The following is an 18,264-nucleotide window of genomic DNA, read 5'->3' as shown; positions in this document are numbered from 1 at the left end:
ACCACCACGATGTACAGACGTTGGTGCGTTCAAATAAATAAACACCAAACCAAACACAACCGTCTCTCACCCATAACCAAACAAAGACCTATTTATTTAATTTTCTCTTTTTTAGGGTAATAAAACTCTTGTTAAATAAAATCGATGTTGCTTGATTCGACACTTAACCAGGGGAGAAAATAACGCTCGCGTTGCGTTTACACTTTTAGATCTCAAAGACGCTGCAACCACCACCACCGTACCCGAAACGAAACACACCGAACCAGAGAGAGCGAGAGAGAGAGAGAAGACGAATCGTTTTGGAATCTATAGCCAACACGGCCTTGTCTCGAATGACATCCGTCTACGACGTCGTCTCATACCTCTAGCCAATCCTCAATCAAGGTTCTTCTTCTTTCTTCCCTCCAAACGCTGAGCTCTTGCTTATTTATTTATCATCGAATTTTTAATTTATTGATATTTTGCTTTTCTAATCGGATTGTTATGATGCGTTTAGCTGTTGCGGTCTTGCGGATATAGAATTGAATTTTGAAAAATCTTCTAACATAACACACGAGCACATTGCTTTTTTTAATTGATTTTTGCGGCTATGAATATTTTCATTTTTTGTTTTTGGATTGTAATTACCTTGTTAATGATTGTAACTGTGTCAAATTTGATTTGATTGGTTTGTTTTAGTTAGGTACGGTATAAGAGGAGGATCTGAATGGTGGCCAGGATTTGTGCGTGGTGATTTCCGTGGTTACAGTGGGTAGCAAAAACGGAGTGGATCGGAGAATGGAACGGAGCAAGAGCCGGACCGATCTACTCGCAGCTGGCAAAAAAAGGGTACCTGATTTTTACATTATGAATTTCAATTCTTGCTTGGTTAAAAGTGTGTATGTGTGTGTGTTCATATATATATATATTCTGAAGGAGAATTAGCTGCATCTCTTATGTTTCAAGAATCAGTTTTTTGTAGCTGGATTTGTTGGGATATTTAAGTATGATGAGTCTCATATTGGTTGATAATGACTTAAGTGAAGTGTATATAAGTGGAGGTACCCATGAACTCAATATCTTAAGGTTTTGGGTTGAGACATGGTATCGTACCCACTTGATATAATGGTGTAGCCTTAGCCCATTACTTTCCCTGGACCCACCTGACAGGATTTTGGTTCCAATTAGAATTAGTAATTGGATCCTGTGGTGTGTGCGGTGCACTTTAGATAGTAAAGTGCAGAGTTGAGAACAGTTAATTGAGAAAATCATCAGCTTAGTGTTTTATAACATACAAACATCTACATAACAAATCATAGATGTATGAGAATCTACTCGCTTAATTTTCTCATCAGATGGTTACCACATGCATTTTAAACTCTAAACTACACGACTCTCTTTAGAGGATTCAAATCCACCTAACAAAATAGTGCAAGATACTGAACCTTGTAGCATTCACCTGTTCCTTTTCTTTTTAGGAAGCTGATGTGTAGACTGGATTGGAATTTTTTTTAATGGTTCAGAAATTATATCATTTTATCTTTCTCTTCCTATTTGATTCCTTTTACTATTCGGTCTCGATGTATATGTGGTGTACAGTTATTAATTTTGATTCTCATGTTTTTGTTAGCTCCAACAATTCCGTCAGAAGAAGGACAGTAAAGGTGGTAGTAGCCGTGGAAAATCATCAAAAAAATCTGGTAAACCTCAGCTACCTGAGTCTGATGCTGATGCAGCAAGTAGTACCTCTGTATCAACTGGATCATCTCAGGTTACTGATGGAAACGTTGAATCTGACCATGACTCCAATGTGGTTATCACAGAATCATTAGAGTCCCAGTCTTTGGCAAACTCGTTAGCTTCTGACAGTATTGATCCTTCTGTTGACTCATCTTCGGTGGCCATTACATATGATACAGGCAATGAAACTGAATTGGATTCTAATACTACGTCAGCACTTCAGCTTGATGGGGTCCGTGAGAATGATTCTAGTTTGTCTGCCCAAGATCAAGGGGAAATTGCTCAGGATGTTGGTTCTGATGTGGCAAAGGATGTTTCTATGAGAACTTCAGATAGCCTGGGTCCTGAAGGTCGAACAACATATGATCATGCATCTGCACTTGCCATTTTGTACCCACCTGCTTCTGTCTCAACTGCAGTGGGTGATTCTGTTTTAGTTGAAAGAGAGGGTGAAAAGAGGGAAGAACCGTTGCTTTTATCTGAGGATATTCCCAATACATCTGTGATGGAAACAAGGGAAGATCAGGTAACAGATTTAGGTTGTGCTCTCTCTCTTTCTCTCTCTGTCCTACTCTTTCTCATTCTCCCTCCTTTAATTTAATGTTATACACTTATGTTTAGGTATTAGGGTATTAATTGCGCAGGCTGTGAAAACTGATATATGCATTTGATTTATAATTTATATTCTCATTTGTTGCTGGGTAGGGGCAATGCAGGAAGCTGATGGTTTGGATATGAAGAAATCTTGTCAAAGCACTGATGCAATTATTGATGGTCAAAAGGAACTTCCTCTGTTCAAGGTTGGTGAGAGTGATCAGTCTCTTTCAGTAATTGCTTTGGAGAAGACTAGAATTGGGGAGGAGGTATCTCATGAAGCGGAACAACTAGGCAAGTCAGTTGAATTATTCTCCTCTCTCGAGGACATTGTGTCAGATAAGCTTTCGGGTGCTGATGAAGGCCAGGGAGATGATATTGCAACTGCTGGGCCTTCTTTGAAAAATCTGGGCAGAGAAACATTACTGGATTCATCTTACGAAGAAATGCTTGTTCAGTCTAATCAAGAACAGATTAGTAAAGGGGTTCTGAGTGGACAGGATGGAGGGCTCCAGGAGGGGCTTAACCAGCAATGCACTACTGTTGGATCTGCAGTTGAGGAACCAACTCAGGAGTTGTTAATGGGAGCTCGTGAGGTTGATTCAGCCAGACCATTGGATTTCTCTCCCATTTTTGATGCAAGCTCAGTTAATCTCCTGCAGCTGGCTGAAATTGTCAAGGGGCTTAATGAAGAAGAGTATCAATTTCTGCTCAACGCAAGAGGACCAGTTTCTGATGCTCCAGATCATGACTTAGAAGCATTTAAGAGACTCAAAGAAGAATTGTTTCTTGCAAATATAATGAAAAATATATTCAACATTCAACTAGCTGAACAACTGGAGCTACAACTAGAGTCTGATAATCAGCGTTACCAGTTGATTGACAAACTATCTCAGCTCCATGCTACTCATAATGAAGTTAATGAGAAGAATCAACACCTTACTGAAGAACTTGCTAATTGCCGTGTTGAACTAGATGATATTTCTAGCAAGAGTGTAGAACTACATAACCAATGTAATACTGCCATGGCAGAGGTTGAAGCTCTTTCTGCCAGAGTAGTTGAGCTGCAGATTAGTTTTGAAATATCTCAAAAAGATTCATCAGATCTATGCACAGAGTTGGCTGAATGCAGAGGCTTGATCTCAAGTTTACAGGTTGAAAGGAAGGGCATGAATGAATCTCTTGATTTGGTGATTGCTGAGAAAAATCAACTTTTGGAGGAGAAGGAATTTCATCTATGTGAAAGTAAGAAGCTGGCATCTGAATTAGCTGACTTCAAGAGTTCAATGGAAGGAGTAAAGGTTGAAAGTTCCAACCTAACTGAAAGGATCTCTTTGGTGACTGAAGAGAGGAATAAGATCAAAGCAGAAACTGAGCATCTCTTGCATGAGATTGATAGGCTATCATTAGATTTGGTTGAAAATAAAGATTTGGTGGCAAGTCTAAAGGCAGAAAATTCCAACTTAAATGGGAACCTTGCATTGTCTGCTGATAAGATTAAAAATCTCGAAGACGAGAATCAACCAGTTGTTCTTGAGAATCAAATACTCTCTTCTCTAATTGTTTCCCTACAAGAGGAGTTATCTATAGAAAAAGGGGAACGGATGAGGTTTGAAGGTGACCTTAAAGAAGCCACAATGCGCTTGGAACAACTTTCCAAGGAAAATGTATTTCTCAATAGCACTTTGGATGAGCATAAGGCTGAGATAGAAGAAATGGGGAAAAAATACACTCAACCTCTATCTAACCTAGGAAATCAAGCACATGTTGCATGTGAACAAAGTAAGGGCCTTGAAATTGCAATTACCAATGAGTATGTGCATATGGATCAGGAGCCAGGCGAAGGTGCACTAGGGGGACCACCTGTGAATATACTTGAACACGAAATCTTTGATGATTCTCTTGGGTTTGTTTCATTGAAGACTTGCTTGGATGAGGTGGAGACAGTTTTGGTGAAGCTTGAAAAGGCAATTGATGAGTTGCATTCTCAATCAGTATCCTATGGCAGGTCTGGTGAAAAAGTTTCTTCGCCTGTGGTATCAAAATTGATACAGGCTTTTGAATCAAAAGTATATGAGGATGAGCATGAGGTAGAGGTAAGGGATTCCAGTGAAGTTCAGTCACCATCAAATGCAACCAAAGAGCAAATTGGAAACTTGAGAAAATTGCTTTCAAAGTGGAAGCTGGAAGTTCAGAGTGCGGGTGCATTGTTCAACAAGGAGAGAGATTGTAGGAAAATTGATGATGCAAAGTACAGTGATCTCAAGGACCAGTTTGAAGAATTGAAGCACCATTGTTCAGATTTGGAAGCATCCAACATTGAACTTACGGTTCAATATGAAACTGCAAAGCAACTTCTGCGTGACATTCAGGAAAAGAAATGTCATCTTGAGGAATTCTGTGAAGCTTTAAAGCAGGAAGATATCCATCTCAAAGCCAAAAATAGTGAACTTTATGAAAAGCTTGGACATTGTCAGTTAAAAATTGGTGAATTGCATACTGAAATGTATGATGTGAAACAAAGTTCAAATGAGATGGCTGCTGTTATTGGAAGTCAACTGGAAAATTTGCAGAAGGAGGTGACAGAGAGGGCAATGCTACTTGAACAAGGCTGGAATACTACTATTGCTGATATTGTTGGGTTAGTTGGGAAGCTGAATGAATCAGTTGGGGAAACTTTGTATTCAACCATCTCTTCTGACACTCATGATAGCTTGGATATCAGTCATAAGTTAGAAGTTTCTGTTAATGCAGCCACCGAAATGATTTTTGATCTTCGGAAGAAACTTGAAGCTACTTATTCAGAACATGAAATAATCTGTACGTCATATAAAGAAGTGAATTCGAAATGTGATGATCTGCTTGGGAGGAATGAATTGGCTGTTGGTGTATTGCATAAGATTTACAGTGACCTGAGGAAACTTGTGCTCATTAACGGTGGCTTTATGGATGAAGATAAGGTAGATGTTCAAAGTGAGGCACTGCCTGATCTACTGAACTATAATAGCTATCAGACCATCCTGAAACATGTAGAATATTTATTGAATGAAAAGCTGGAACTAGAGTCTGTTGCTACAACGATGAAGTCAGAATTGATGCACAGGGAAACAGAATTGGAAGAAATGAAGATGAAGTGTCTTGATTTAGATTCTGTTAGTAAACTAATTGAAGAGGTTGCGGGCGTGCTGAATGTGGAAAATTTGAAGATCGAAATGAATAAGTCGCCCCTTTCATGCTTAGGTTCATTAGTGTCTAGTCTTGTACAGAAAACCAGAGAGGCTGAAATCCAGTTACATACAACTAAAGAAGGCTATGGATCTAGTGACATGGAATTGGCTGAATTGAAGGAAAAAATCCATTATCTAGACAAACTACGTCTTGAGAATGAAAATGAAATCCTTGTTCTCAAGGAAAGCTTGCATCAGGCGGAAGAAGCTCTTGCTACTGCTCGTTCTGAATTACACGAGAAAGCAAAAGAACTTGAGCATTCAGAACAGCGGGTTTCCTCCATCCGGGAGAAACTTAGCATAGCTGTTGCCAAGGGAAAAGGGTTGGTTGTGCAGCGGGATGGTCTCAAGCAGTCCCTGACAGAGACATCCAGTGAATTGGAGAGATGCTTGCAAGAGTTGCAGTTTAAAGATACAAGACTTCATGAAGTTGAAACAAAACTCAAGACCTATGCAGAGGCTGGTGAGCGTGTGGAAGCTCTGGAATCTGAGCTTTCATATATTCGTAATTCAGCTAATGCTTTGAGAGAGTCATTTCTTCTTAAAGATTCAATGCTTCAGAGGATAGAAGAAGTTTTGGAAGACCTAGATCTGCCAGAGCAGTTTCATTCAAGAGATATAATTGAAAAAATTGATTGGTTGGCTAGATCAGTTGCTGGCAACTCATTGCCCGTTAATGATTGGGAGCAGAAGGATTCTGGGGGAGGAGGCTCATACAACTCATTGCCCATGAATGATTGGGAGCAGAAGGATTCTGCGGGAGGAGGCTCATATTCTGATGCTGGTTATGTTGTCATGGATTCCTGGAGAGATGACAGTCAGGTACAACCAGATTCTATCTCCAGTCAGGTACAACCAGATTCTCTCTCCGGTCAGTTACAACCAGATTCTGGGGATGATTTTAGAAAAAAGTTTGAGGAGTTGCAAAGTAAGTATTATGGGCTGGCTGAGCAAAATGAAATGCTGGAGCAGTCATTGATGGAAAGAAACAGCTTAGTTCAGAGATGGGAAGACCTTGTAGACAGGATTGATATGCCTTCACATTTACGGTCTATGGAGACGGAGGATAGGATTGAATGGGTAGGAAGAGCACTTGCTGAGGCTAATCATCATGTAGATTCTCTGCAGTTGAAGATTGAAAAATATGATAGCTATTGTGGATTGCTAAATGCTGACCTGGAAGAGTCTCAAAGGAGAGTGTCTGCTCTTCATGCAGACCTTAGAGCTCTTACATCTGAGAGAGAGCACCTTTCTGAAAAAATGGAGGCTCTGATATATGAATATGAGAAACTATCAGTGCAGAGAAGGGAAGCTGAACTTGAGAATGAAAAGCTGCATAGTGAAGTAACTAGTTTGAAGGATGAATTGGAACAGAAAGCTGCAATTCAAGCAGACCTTAGAGCTCTTACATCTGAGAGAGAGCACCTTTCTGAAAAAATGGAGGCTCTGGTATATGAATATGAGAAACTATCAGTGCAGAGAAGGGAAGCTGAACTTGAGAATGAAAAGCTGCATAGTGAAGTAACTAGTTTGAAGGATGAATTGGAACAGAAAGCTGCAATTGAAGAACAAGTTTCCACCCTTGATGACAAGATCAGAAAATTGAGAGACTTAGTTGGTGATGCCTTGTCAGAATCTGAAACAGAGAATATGGTTTCTGGTAGTACAGATATTGATTCCTTGGAAGAACTTCTGAGACAGCTCATAGAAAAGCATGCAAGTCTTTCATCAAAGAAACCTACATACGGGGTTGTCCATGATGGGCACAATTCACAAAGAGATGATGCTACTCTTCTTGAGGAAAGAAGTATAGATATGCATGATAAGGAGAAGGCAGATATTGATAGATATAAAAGAGATCTAGAGGAGGCTTTGAGTGGATTGGTGCATATGAAGGAGGAGAGAGATAGAACTTTGGAAAAGCAAATATCATTATCCAGTGAAGTTGAAGCTCTGAGTAAAAGAACTGAGGAGTTGAAAGAGCTTCTTAATCAGGAGGAGCAGAAGTCAGCTTCTGTTAGAGAGAAATTAAACATTGCAGTCAAGAAAGGGAAGTCATTGGTGCAACAACGAGACAGTCTAAAACAAACCATTGAAGAGATGAGTATTGAGATGGAGCACTTAAAATCTGAGATCAACAACCAGGAACGTATACTTGCAGATCATGAACAGAAGTTGAGACAGTTGTCAACCTACCCAGATAGGTTAGAAGCTCTTGAATCTGAGCGTTTGCTTCTGAAGAATCACTTGGAAGAAACAGAGCACCATTTACAGGAGCAAGAATATTCTTTAAAACTGATTTTGAACGCGTTAGGTGAGATTGAGGTTGGTGGTGAAGGTCATATAAGTGATCCGGTGAAGAAGTTAGAATGGCTTGGGAAACTATGCTCTGATCTGCATGGTGCTGCGGCTTCTTTAGAACAAAAATCCAGGAAATCTGAAAGAGCATCAGAGCTCCTCTTGGCAGAGTTGAATGAGGTTCAAGAAAGGAATGACAGTTTTCAGGAAGAGCTCACAAAGGTGGCAGCTGAACTTGAAGATCTCAGAAGAGAAAGGGATTCAGCTGAGGCTGCCAAACTGGAAGCTCTTTCACATCTCGAAAAATTATCAGCCTCGCGTGAGGAGGGAAAAAAGAGCCATTTTTCTGAGATCATGGAATTAAAATCCAGCATGAATCAAATTTGCAAAGGCTTTGGTGAGGTTCAGAATTTACTAGCTAATGCTTTTTTCATGGATTTGGAATCTTTTCAGAATCTGGAGGCCTGTCTTGAGTCATGTATGAAAGTAAACAATGCTGATGTGGTGGTTTCATCTGTCACCAAAGAGCATGATAGCATTTTACGCAGGGCATATGATAACAAGGTATTAATACAACATGGATACTCAACTAGTCATTTTTCACGTGGTCTATTATGAGAATGAGATATAGGAATTAGAACATAAATGTAATTGGCTGATATGTGACAATGATGTGTTAGCTTAATTTCTTGTACTAATTTTTTTTTTTTTTTGGGTTGGTGTTTTTTTTTGCCGGGGGGGGGGGGGGGGGGGGGGGGTGTGTGTGATCTGTGTTGTTGCATTATGTGCTATTTCAATGTTCTATTGATATATGATCATTGCTGTTCTCTGATGTATCTGCTTCCAGCCAAATGCATCTTTTTCAATGTTGGTCTTTTGTGCTTACGTATGTTATGGGACAAGGTTGTGTTCATGCCTCTGTTTGATGTTCTGTGACTGGTTATTTCAAGGGAGTTTCCTTGTCTGAGATGCTGAGCGAAGCAACAGCTTTGTTGCATCTTTGAGATCTTTAGGCTCATATTTTTTTATGTTTTCTTGTTGTTTCTGTTTCCTCAACCCTCATTCCATTATGTCATCTTTTTAAAAGAAAAATTATTTGATATAGAATTTTTTTAAATGAATGCTGACTTTTCAAACTAGAACAAATTGAGCAGTTGAGATATTTGTTGCCGAAAGATTAGTTTGGTTTTCAAGTTTTGGTGCTTATTTGTTGGTATCTTGTTGCCATTACTTTTTTTAGCAAAGTGAGATATATTTTAATGTGCTTTTATTAAGGTTTGAAAAAATTTCTTTGATTAATTGGAAATTTGGGTGCATTATTTTCTTAACATTTAAGTCTGTAATTGGAGGCGGAAGGTATTTATATTTTATATGGAATGTTGCAACTGTAGTTCCAACACACAAACTCTCTGCTCATGCTCATGTTTTAAGTTGATGACTCGGTTTGTCTCATTGTATTAATTTTTCAGCAAGGTGTAGTTGCATTTCTTGTTATTATTATTTTGCATAATATGAATTATTTTTCTTTCTAAATACTTGTCTCATTTCTTCTCCAGAAGAGCTCTTTGTCTGCAGATTCTTGGTCAGATTTGGACACCATTGACCACTTTGATGATAATACCGTTATTCGAATTTTTCGTATATTTGGGCATCAGCTGCAAGAGTTCTTGGTGGAGGTTGGTTCTCTTAAGGAAAGAATAGACATGCACTCAAGTTTAGCAGAGGAGCAAGACAAAACTATATCTAAATTGATGGCAAGTGTTCAAAGGGAAATAACTTCCCAAAGAGAGTCATATGAAACCATGAAGAAAGAAGTTAGTGAACGAGATGGGGAACTTGTTGTATTACGTGGGAATATTGCCTTCCTTTATGAAGCATGCATTAATTCTGTGATTGTACTTGAAAATGGAAAAGCTGAACTGGTTGGAAAGAAGGTTGAATCTTCTGATCTAGGGATTAACATGAAAACACCATTTGATGATGGAATATCTGAGGAATGTATTAAAACCATGGCAGATAGACTGCTGTTGGCTGCAAAAGGGTTTGCTAGTATAAGAACTGAATTTTCAGATGCTAATCAAAAGGAATTGAAGGGTATTATAACAAATTTGCAAAGAGAGCTTCAGGAGAAGGATGTTCAAAGAGACAAGATTTGCTCAGAGCTGGTAAAACAGATTAAGGATGTTGAAGCTGCTGCAAACAGTTACTCTCAAGATCTTCAATCTTTTAGGATTCAAGAACATAATTTAAAGAAACAGGTGGAAGTGACTGAGGCAGAGAGGAAGATACTGGAACAGAGAGTGAATGAGCTGCAAGATATGCAAGGGACTGCAGCTGAATTAGGGGAGAAAGTGAGATCTCAGACTGATTTGCTGGCTGCCAAAGACCAAGGTGGGCTTTGTGTGATTCCTTGTGTCTTTAAAGAAGTAAACTTGTAATATTTCTTTTATAAATGAGAACTAACAATATTTCTGGAACTTGATGGTTTATTTTGCAGAAATTGAATCGCTAATGCATGCACTTGATGAGGAAGAGATGCAAATGGAAGAATTGACAAAGAAGATTGTGGAACTTGAAAAGGTTGTTCAACAAAAGAATCAAGAGATTGAGAACCTTGAATCATCTCGTGGTAAGGTTATGAAAAAGCTTTCCATAACTGTAAGCAAGTTTGATGAGCTTCACCACCTGTCTGCAAGTCTCCTTTCCGAGGTTGAAAAGCTTCAATCCCAATTGCAAGAAAGAGATGCTGAAATTTCTTTCTTGAGGCAAGAGGTTACTAGATGCACTAATGATGTTCTTCTTTCTTCACAAATGAGCAACCAGAGAAGTTCCGATGAGATCTTTGAGTTCTTCATGTGGGTTGACATGATTGTATCTCGAGATGGGATGCATGATATACATCCTGATGTGAAGAGCAATACTCAGGTTCATGAATACAAAGAAATACTTCAAAAAAAGCTGGTGTCTTTATTATCAGAATTGGGGAATCTAAGGGCAACTGCAGAAAGCAAGGATGCAATGTTGCAAGTAGAAAGGAGTAAGATAGAAGAATTGAACCGCAAAGCAGAAACTCTTGAGATGTCCTTGCATGAGAAAGAATTGCAATTGAATTTGCTTGAAGGTGTGGAAGAAACTGGAAAGGAAGCTGGCACAAGCTCAGAAATTTTGGAGGTAGAACCAGTGGTGAGGAAATCAATTATTTTTATATTAGTTGAACCTCAGTAGGACAAGAATCTTATATTTAATCCAGATTAAATAAAAATAGTATTTGAACTGGATCTTCAATTGGAATAAAACATGAAATATAAAATTGTGCATTAACTTGTCATGATTAGCGACATCCTCATTATATTCTCATCAATTCAGTCAAATATATTCTATCAGTATGAAAGTTTGGTTTTATTGTAGAGTTATCTTGGTTATGATCTGTAGCTTTTCTCCTCTGACACATCGCATTTGTACTCAGATTAAATATGATAGTTAACATTCACTTTTCAAAACAAAATAAATAAAACTATTGTGTATGAGTAGTGATGAAAGGAAATTAAAAATATTTTCTTTTGTGGTCAACATGTTCGATTTGCATTTGAAGGGATTGAATTTATTTGGCTTTTTCAATAGATGAATGAGTGGACGGCAACAGGGGCATTTTTAACACCTCAAGTTCGCAGTTTGCGCAAGGGCAATAACGATCATGTTGCCATTGCTGTAGATGTAGACCCTGGTAGTACTAGTAGGATAGAAGATGAAGAGGACGACAAAGGTGATTCTGCACTACTTATCCTGTGTACAGGCTTCCGGTGCTTTCAGCAACACCCTATAGTTCCTTTTATTTAATTCTGGTTTTCCCCACTTTTTGTTGCAGTCCATGGTTTCAAATCACTCACATCATCCAAAATTGTCCCAAGATTTACGAGACCTTTGACTGACTTGATTGATGGCTTGTGGTAGGTATATTTTTCTGTGTTCAATGGTTTTAGATTTATTTTAATTTGATGTATGGCTTGCATTATTTTTGTGCAGGGTTACTTGTGATCGGACTCTGATGAGACAACCTGTCTTGCGGCTTGGAATTATACTTTATTGGGCCATAATGCACGCACTCCTAGCCTTTTTTGTTGTTTGAGGTGAGAGGCCCTCATTTGGCTGATGCTCGGAGTTGGCTTTGTATAATTAATTGGCCTACTTTATAAAACCCTAAGCGGGGCACAGGAGGTGCCACCTTATTGATTGGGGATAGTGCTGAATCCAATTATACTTGAAAAAAGGAATCAGTTTAGTTGTACAGTATCTCCCTTCCTTTCGCTTCTTCCTGTTGCAGTGTGAGGCAGTTACCTATAAACTGTAATAAAACGAGAGATGAAGCTTCCGGAAAGAGTAACAGGCAGCAATGAAGAAAAGATGCGAAAGCAGATTGCTCAATATTTCAAAACCAATGGATGAAGAACCTGCTACATAAACACCCTAGTTGGTGGTTGTTGTAAAGAACTTGATGCCTTTTACCTTCAACGAAATCAACATTGACTATCTTTTACAGGGATAGTCCCTGTACCTTAGGAGTCTTGGGTTCTGATGAGCAGGATAAATGACCAGTTAGGTATAGAAAATCATAATTCTTTTGTACTTTGATTAAGGTTTTTTATCTGCTTAGCCATAAGAAATTTCGCAGTTGCCATTCTTTTTTGTATTCATAGCATCATTATAAAGTATTTGGCAGTTTTCATGCATTAAAAAATATATATACATGAAAACCCAGAATGTATTTAGATTTTGACCCCAATACATTCTTGTGTCGTTTGCTTCAAAGTAGTAAATCAGCGTTCATTTTCTCCCAATGCTTTTCTTAGGGTGGGGGATTAGTGCAGGCATTAGCTGATAAGATCTTGTTAAATTTACTATTGTTCAAACTGATCAATATATGTATAGCAATTCTGTTTCACAAAATCTGCTCGATGTATCAAAAGGAAAGATCTAGAAAGCATTAATGGTGCATAATAGATTAAAGATATAAAAAGAAGGTAAAAAATTGCACTGTGTGATGATTCAATCTACGTAACACACATTTATTTATTTTATTTTTTATGTACTAGTTAGAGTTCATCTTAAAAAAGTTGGCTTGATTGAAAAAGTTCCTTGTGGCCCCAGATTAGATTATATTAGAAACTAAAACAAGTCGCAAGCTATACCTTAATTACTGATAAAATCAATTCAACATCAACAACACCAAATTAATTGGAGTCGGTGGTAGATAAACCCACATGAAAGATACAAAACGGTTGAAAAAAGGTTAAAAAAAATAAAAAAATAAAAAAATAAAAAGTAAAAAAGTAAAAAAGCCAAAAATAAATAAATAAAAATAAACAAATAAAATAAAAATATAAAATAAGATAAAATAAAATAACAATATATGTATATATAAATAAATAAAAGTAAAAAAGAAAGGGACAAGAAGAAGTGGGGGAAATGAAGGGGGAAATGACTAAAAAGGGACCATCTGGAACATAGGAATAACAGCGGGTCTAACCCTCCACCATACTTATAGCTTTTCTCCATTCCGTTCTAAGACATACTGTCCGCCAATCTATATCTCACTCCATTAAATCTTGTTTTACTACTTTCCCCCAAGTAATATAACATAATTTTTTTAGTTTACATGAGATAATAAATTAATTTTTAAATTATAGTTAAAAAGAACTTCACTCCATTTAGGCTAAGATTCTTTCTCAAAGTCACTCGTACCTTAAAATCAATATTTTTTATAGTTTTGCTAAAATAATATAATTTTCAATACTTAGCACAGGAAAATACAAACATTTTTATGACAAAAAAAATATTTTTTGAATATCAAAACAAATTTAATTAGGATAAAAGGCAATCATTTCCCCATATTTATTTGGTAAAGCGATCAACATTGCAGAATAGAGATGTAAAAGTTTCAGGTGGACTTTTCCATCACCCAAATAAGATTTGAATAACACTACTTATATCTGAATATAATTACAGATATTATTCACTTTCTTTTTTTGGCACTAAAAAAGGAAAATGAGTAAAAAAAATTTTGGTATAACCTGAAAGATATTTTTATTCAATTTTTTTCGGTCACCTTGTCCTTGGAGTACGGTTCTAAGGCTACCCCTCAATAGAACAACGGGTGCATTGAGTTTCGCTACCGAAGAAAGGATGAGACTAATTCTCCATTCGAGAAAAGAGGCACGTCCTCTGGCCTCCAAAGATTTTTCAAAAATTTGCTTGTGACAGAGTTTGAACCCTGACCGATGCAAATCCTTAGAAGGTCAGTTGTTGGAGGTTGAAAATGAGTAAAATTTTACACCACTCATATACATCCGTATTTTGGAGATTGAACATTCGTGAATGAATAGAAGTTTCATTCATCGTGCTTTTGTTGTTACAGTAAGGTTACAGATTTATAATATCATGTAAATTATTTATCATTAATTCACTTAGTATCTCAAAAGTATACAGAGTTTTAAAATCATGGCAACCAGCTCATCCATCATTTAGTGAATCCCATTGGCAAAATACCAATAATTTTTCTTGCATGTAAACTACAATGTAAATCCATAACATTATAAAAAGAAGGGGAAAATAATTCTCATGTTGTAGAAGAATTATTTCTCCTACTATAGACACAAGATACGATGGGCCCCACCATCCATTAAAAAAAAGTTGTGGCAAGCAATTTGATGTTTCAGTGGGAGAAATAATTCTCTTACAACATAAGAAAAGGACCCTAAAAAGAATATGGTGACTATATAAATTGCAGAAAGAACAGTGAACAACATATAAACCTATATTTGAATTCTTACAATCAGCCTTCCAAACAAAAATTTAGATACAAAGGTCAAATGAAAAATGCAAAAGCTGTTAAGATCTTCAAGTTTTCTTGTTCGGCTCAAAGACAAACTTGATAATGGAATCTTTGATGGACAACAATTCAGGGAACTCATTTTTGAGCTTGGAGGCATCCATTTCATTGTTACTCCTTGGAGCAACTATTACCTTTGCCTGTTCTTCCAAATTAAAGTTTTCCCATTTAAATTGAGGATCTATGTAATCCCTGTATAATTCTAATATCTCATTGTGGCTTATGACACCTGGGTTGGTGAAGTTCCATATCCCTCTTAAGTTCCTCTTAGCCATCTCAATTGATATAGGTAAGAGCTCATCTAGCACTGTCATGCTATTAGGTATGTTCACCACTTTGTTGTAACGACTAATCTTTGTGATGAAGTTTCTTGGATTGCTAAGATCTGATGATATTGGCATTCTAACTCTCAATGTGCAGACATTATCATAATCTTTTAGGAGGTCCTCCACCTGCATGATGTGTTTTGCCATGTTCTTAAATGGGATAAACATTGCAAGAAAATATGCATGATGTGATTTCATGGTTGAAAATTTCCCAATTTCTTAATAGATAATTGTTAATTGAGTGTGAGGCTTGACATGACAAAGATGACCATGTTTGTTGGTAGAGACAAAACCCTACCATGTCATAATGTGGTTGTGGTATTTGTGGATAAAGCACAGGTAAGTCAATAAAGTGTCAAACAGGAAAGAGTAACAAGCCAGTTAAATCTTAATAAATTAGATCAATGATACTACTATAACTAAGAAGAAGTGGAAATTTCAGACATACCATGGCCTTGGTCTTTGAATAGAAGGAACCAGTGAAATTTGGCTTGTCCTCCTCCTTGAACCCAATGCCTGATCCTAGAGGATGCTCTTTATCATACTCAAATATGCAACCAGTTGCAAAATTCATCATATATAAGCCATGTTCCCTGCAAACATCAGCCAGAGTTAACGTGCCCACTACATTAGTCCTTATTGTCTCAACTTTGTGTGATTCACACCAATCAACATTTGGCCTTCCTGTAACACCAGCTGCACTTAACACATGAGTTGGCATTACCCTGCTTATATCCTCCATAAGTGATTTCCTGTCTTGTAGTCTTCCTTTCCCATACTCCCAAGCAATTCTCTCTTCATCACAAAGCTTTCCTAACAACCCTCCTATCCAACCTGTCCTCCCATATATGAGGAATTTCAATCCTGAATTACTGCGACCGATTTCAGTAAATGACCTCACCAGCCTTGAGTATCCATATTGAAAGGACCATTGAGCTAATTCATCAGAGAGATTGATAGCTGAGAAACGTGGATGTGGGTTTAAAGCAGTAGACACATCACCCCACCAATCAGGGTTCTTTTTGTACCAATCAATTGTCATCTTAAGTCCTTCCTCCCAAGGAGTTCTCTCCTCCCAACCAAGCTGCTTGAGCTTTTGATCATTAAGGAAATATCTCTTGTCATTGAAAGGCCTATCTTGAACAAACTCAATAACTTCTTTAGGATTCAATTCAAAGAGCTTGCAAATGTCCTCTGCTACATCTAACACACTCCTTTCCTTCTGAGTGCCAATATTGTAGATTTGGCCAATCACTCCCTTATGAAGTATGACATCAAATGCTTCTGCCACATCCCCACAATGAAGGTAGCTCCTCACATTGGATCCATCACCATGGATTGGCAATTTCTCACCTTTCATAGCACGAAGAATGAATTTAGGAACAAGCTTTTCTGGGTACTGGTTAGGCCCATAAACATTATTGCCTCTAGAAGTTAAAATTGGAAGACCATAGGATCTATGGTAAGCCATGGCCAACATTTCTGCACCTGCTTTTGTTGCAGAATAAGGATTGGTGGGTAAGAGTTGAGATGCCTCATGATTTCCAATATCAGTCTCCAAATCAGTTTCACCATAAACTTCATCAGTGCTAACATGTATGAACCTTTTAACACAATTGGTGACCCTGCAGGCTTCAAGAAGCACATGGGTGCCATATATATTATTGTAGGTGAATTCCAAGGAGTTTCCAAACGAATTATCAACATGGGTTTGAGCAGCAAAGTGCATAATGGTGTCTATTTCCTCTTCTATCAAAATATGATTCACAATATCAGCACTAGCTATATCACCCTTAATGAATTTGAACTTTGGTGATGAAGTGCAAGACTGCAGATTCTTGAAAGTAGAACAATAGTCTAGCTTATCAAGAGCTACAATCTTGTAGCTAGGGTACTTGTTAATTAGCCTGGTAGTGACATGTGAAGCAATGAAACCAGCTGCTCCAGTTATGAGTATATTTTTTGGTTCATATATGCCAGGTTTTGATGACATCTTTCTTCTATGATTTGCTATATCTGCAATGTTCTATTACTGAACAAAAGAATCAAGGATTAATCACAACCCCAAAAAAAATAAAAAAATAAGGCATGACCTCCTGTAATAGAAAGGAATGTGAACAAAATAAACATATCAAGTAAGTAAAAATTTCTAGTAAGGGGCTAGGTCTGAAAATTTAAGAGATGAACATGGTATTGTTAATCAAAATTGACAATGCACAAAAAGTACCTATTTCACTTATTTAGGACATGCACATAACACTTTTGAGAATGCTCCTAGGTATACAATAAAAATGAGATTAAAGAAAAAAGGTAAAAGTTTTTATTCATGATTGTAATGCCTTAAGGAAGAGCAAAAACATAGAGAGACATTTTACTTACATTGAAGTTTTGTGGTTTGTTCATGGGATGGTGGCAGCGATTAGTGTGTGCAATGATCAGAAAAGAAGAGAGAGAGAGAAACGGGTAATGTTTGTTGGAGAATAACCGGGTCTCTCTCATGTTCTACTAGGGGCTATAACTTCAAAAACGTGGACTATGATCCGATAATTGTTTTAATTAAATGCTTAATTTGGTTTTCAAAAGGTCCCTCTCTCATCTTTTGATCTCTCAAGGCCATGAGCCTAATTTTAGGACTTTAAAAAATGTACTTTACAAATGATTGAGTGTTAAAAAGGAAAGGCTATGAATGGGTACAACTAAATAGTACATCATAAGAATTAGGGTATAAAATTATCAATAATTAAACAAGTGATGGGTACCTTATTATTGCTAAAAATTTACCTTTCATTGTTTCTCTATCGTGACTCGAAAGCAAGCTTTTGTATTGCTATGACACCAATAAGTATGTGACTAAAATAAAGTGGAATTACTTTTGGATAATTTAACTAATTGTTACATAAACTATCTAGGAAAATTATCAATATACTGAAGTAATTATAACTTCAGTTGTTTTTATAATTCATAAATCTAAAATATGATCATGTTATGCTAGTTACTCAAAACATATATATATATATATATATATATATATATATATATGAGGTAGGATCTTTGATACCTGTATCAAATTTTAAATTTGACACTTCATCTGAGAGCCGTTAGATCAAAAAAGATCAATGGTGTCACATGCTTACAAATCAGAGTCGTTGATCTTTTTTGATCTAATGGCTCTCAGATGAAGTGTCAAATTTCAAATTTGACACTGGTGTCAAAT

The 18,264-nt window shown here is 37.1% G+C and overlaps 2 protein-coding genes across 2 annotated transcripts; one reads left to right on the top strand and one right to left on the bottom strand.

Annotated features, from left to right (window-relative positions):
* The first annotated feature begins 127 nt into the window (after window positions 1-127).
* On the top strand, window positions 128-12,527 carry LOC133306260 (trans-Golgi network-localized SYP41-interacting protein 1). Its single transcript, XM_061506558.1, has 12 exons — window positions 128-384; window positions 683-828; window positions 1,610-2,245; window positions 2,436-2,645; window positions 2,844-3,558; window positions 3,607-6,362; window positions 6,417-8,402; window positions 9,395-10,229; window positions 10,336-11,021; window positions 11,460-11,601; window positions 11,704-11,785; window positions 11,862-12,527. The coding sequence occupies exons 2-12, from the start codon at window positions 778-780 to the stop codon at window positions 11,962-11,964; spliced, it is 8,202 nt and encodes a 2,733-aa protein (XP_061362542.1). The 5' UTR covers window positions 128-384; window positions 683-777; the 3' UTR covers window positions 11,965-12,527.
* A 2,203-nt stretch (window positions 12,528-14,730) lies between these two features.
* Window positions 14,731-17,043, bottom strand: LOC133306273 (trifunctional UDP-glucose 4,6-dehydratase/UDP-4-keto-6-deoxy-D-glucose 3,5-epimerase/UDP-4-keto-L-rhamnose-reductase RHM1-like). Its single transcript, XM_061506571.1, has 2 exons — window positions 15,499-17,043; window positions 14,731-15,176 (listed from the first exon to the last, which is right to left on the bottom strand). The coding sequence occupies exons 1-2, from the start codon at window positions 17,041-17,043 to the stop codon at window positions 14,733-14,735; spliced, it is 1,989 nt and encodes a 662-aa protein (XP_061362555.1). The 3' UTR covers window positions 14,731-14,732.
* Between the last annotated feature and the right edge of the window lie 1,221 nt (window positions 17,044-18,264).

The sequence above is a fragment of the Gastrolobium bilobum genome, unplaced genomic scaffold (assembly GCF_033153095.1).
Source record: "Gastrolobium bilobum isolate Gb01-03AN ecotype WA unplaced genomic scaffold, APGP_CSIRO_Gbil_v1 utg382, whole genome shotgun sequence".
NCBI lineage: Eukaryota > Viridiplantae > Streptophyta > Magnoliopsida > Fabales > Fabaceae > Gastrolobium > Gastrolobium bilobum.
This window is presented reverse-complemented; position numbering and strand designations above follow the sequence as displayed.

Bases quoted from the DNA above. Each gene is read 5' to 3' on its own strand.
- LOC133306260 (XM_061506558.1), top strand. From the start codon at position 778: ATGGAACGGAGCAAGAGCCGGACCGATCTACTCGCAGCTGGCAAAAAA. The intron at 6,363-6,416 runs GTACAACCAGAT...CTCTCCGGTCAG, and splicing joins CCTGGAGAGATGACAGTCAG to TTACAACCAGATTCTGGGGA. The intron at 11,022-11,459 runs GTGAGGAAATCA...CTTTTTCAATAG, and splicing joins TTTTGGAGGTAGAACCAGTG to ATGAATGAGTGGACGGCAAC.
- LOC133306273 (XM_061506571.1), bottom strand. From the start codon at position 17,043: ATGTCATCAAAACCTGGCATATATGAACCAAAAAATATACTCATAACT. The intron at 15,177-15,498 runs GTATGTCTGAAA...CACATCATGCAG, and splicing joins ATTCAAAGACCAAGGCCATG to GTGGAGGACCTCCTAAAAGA.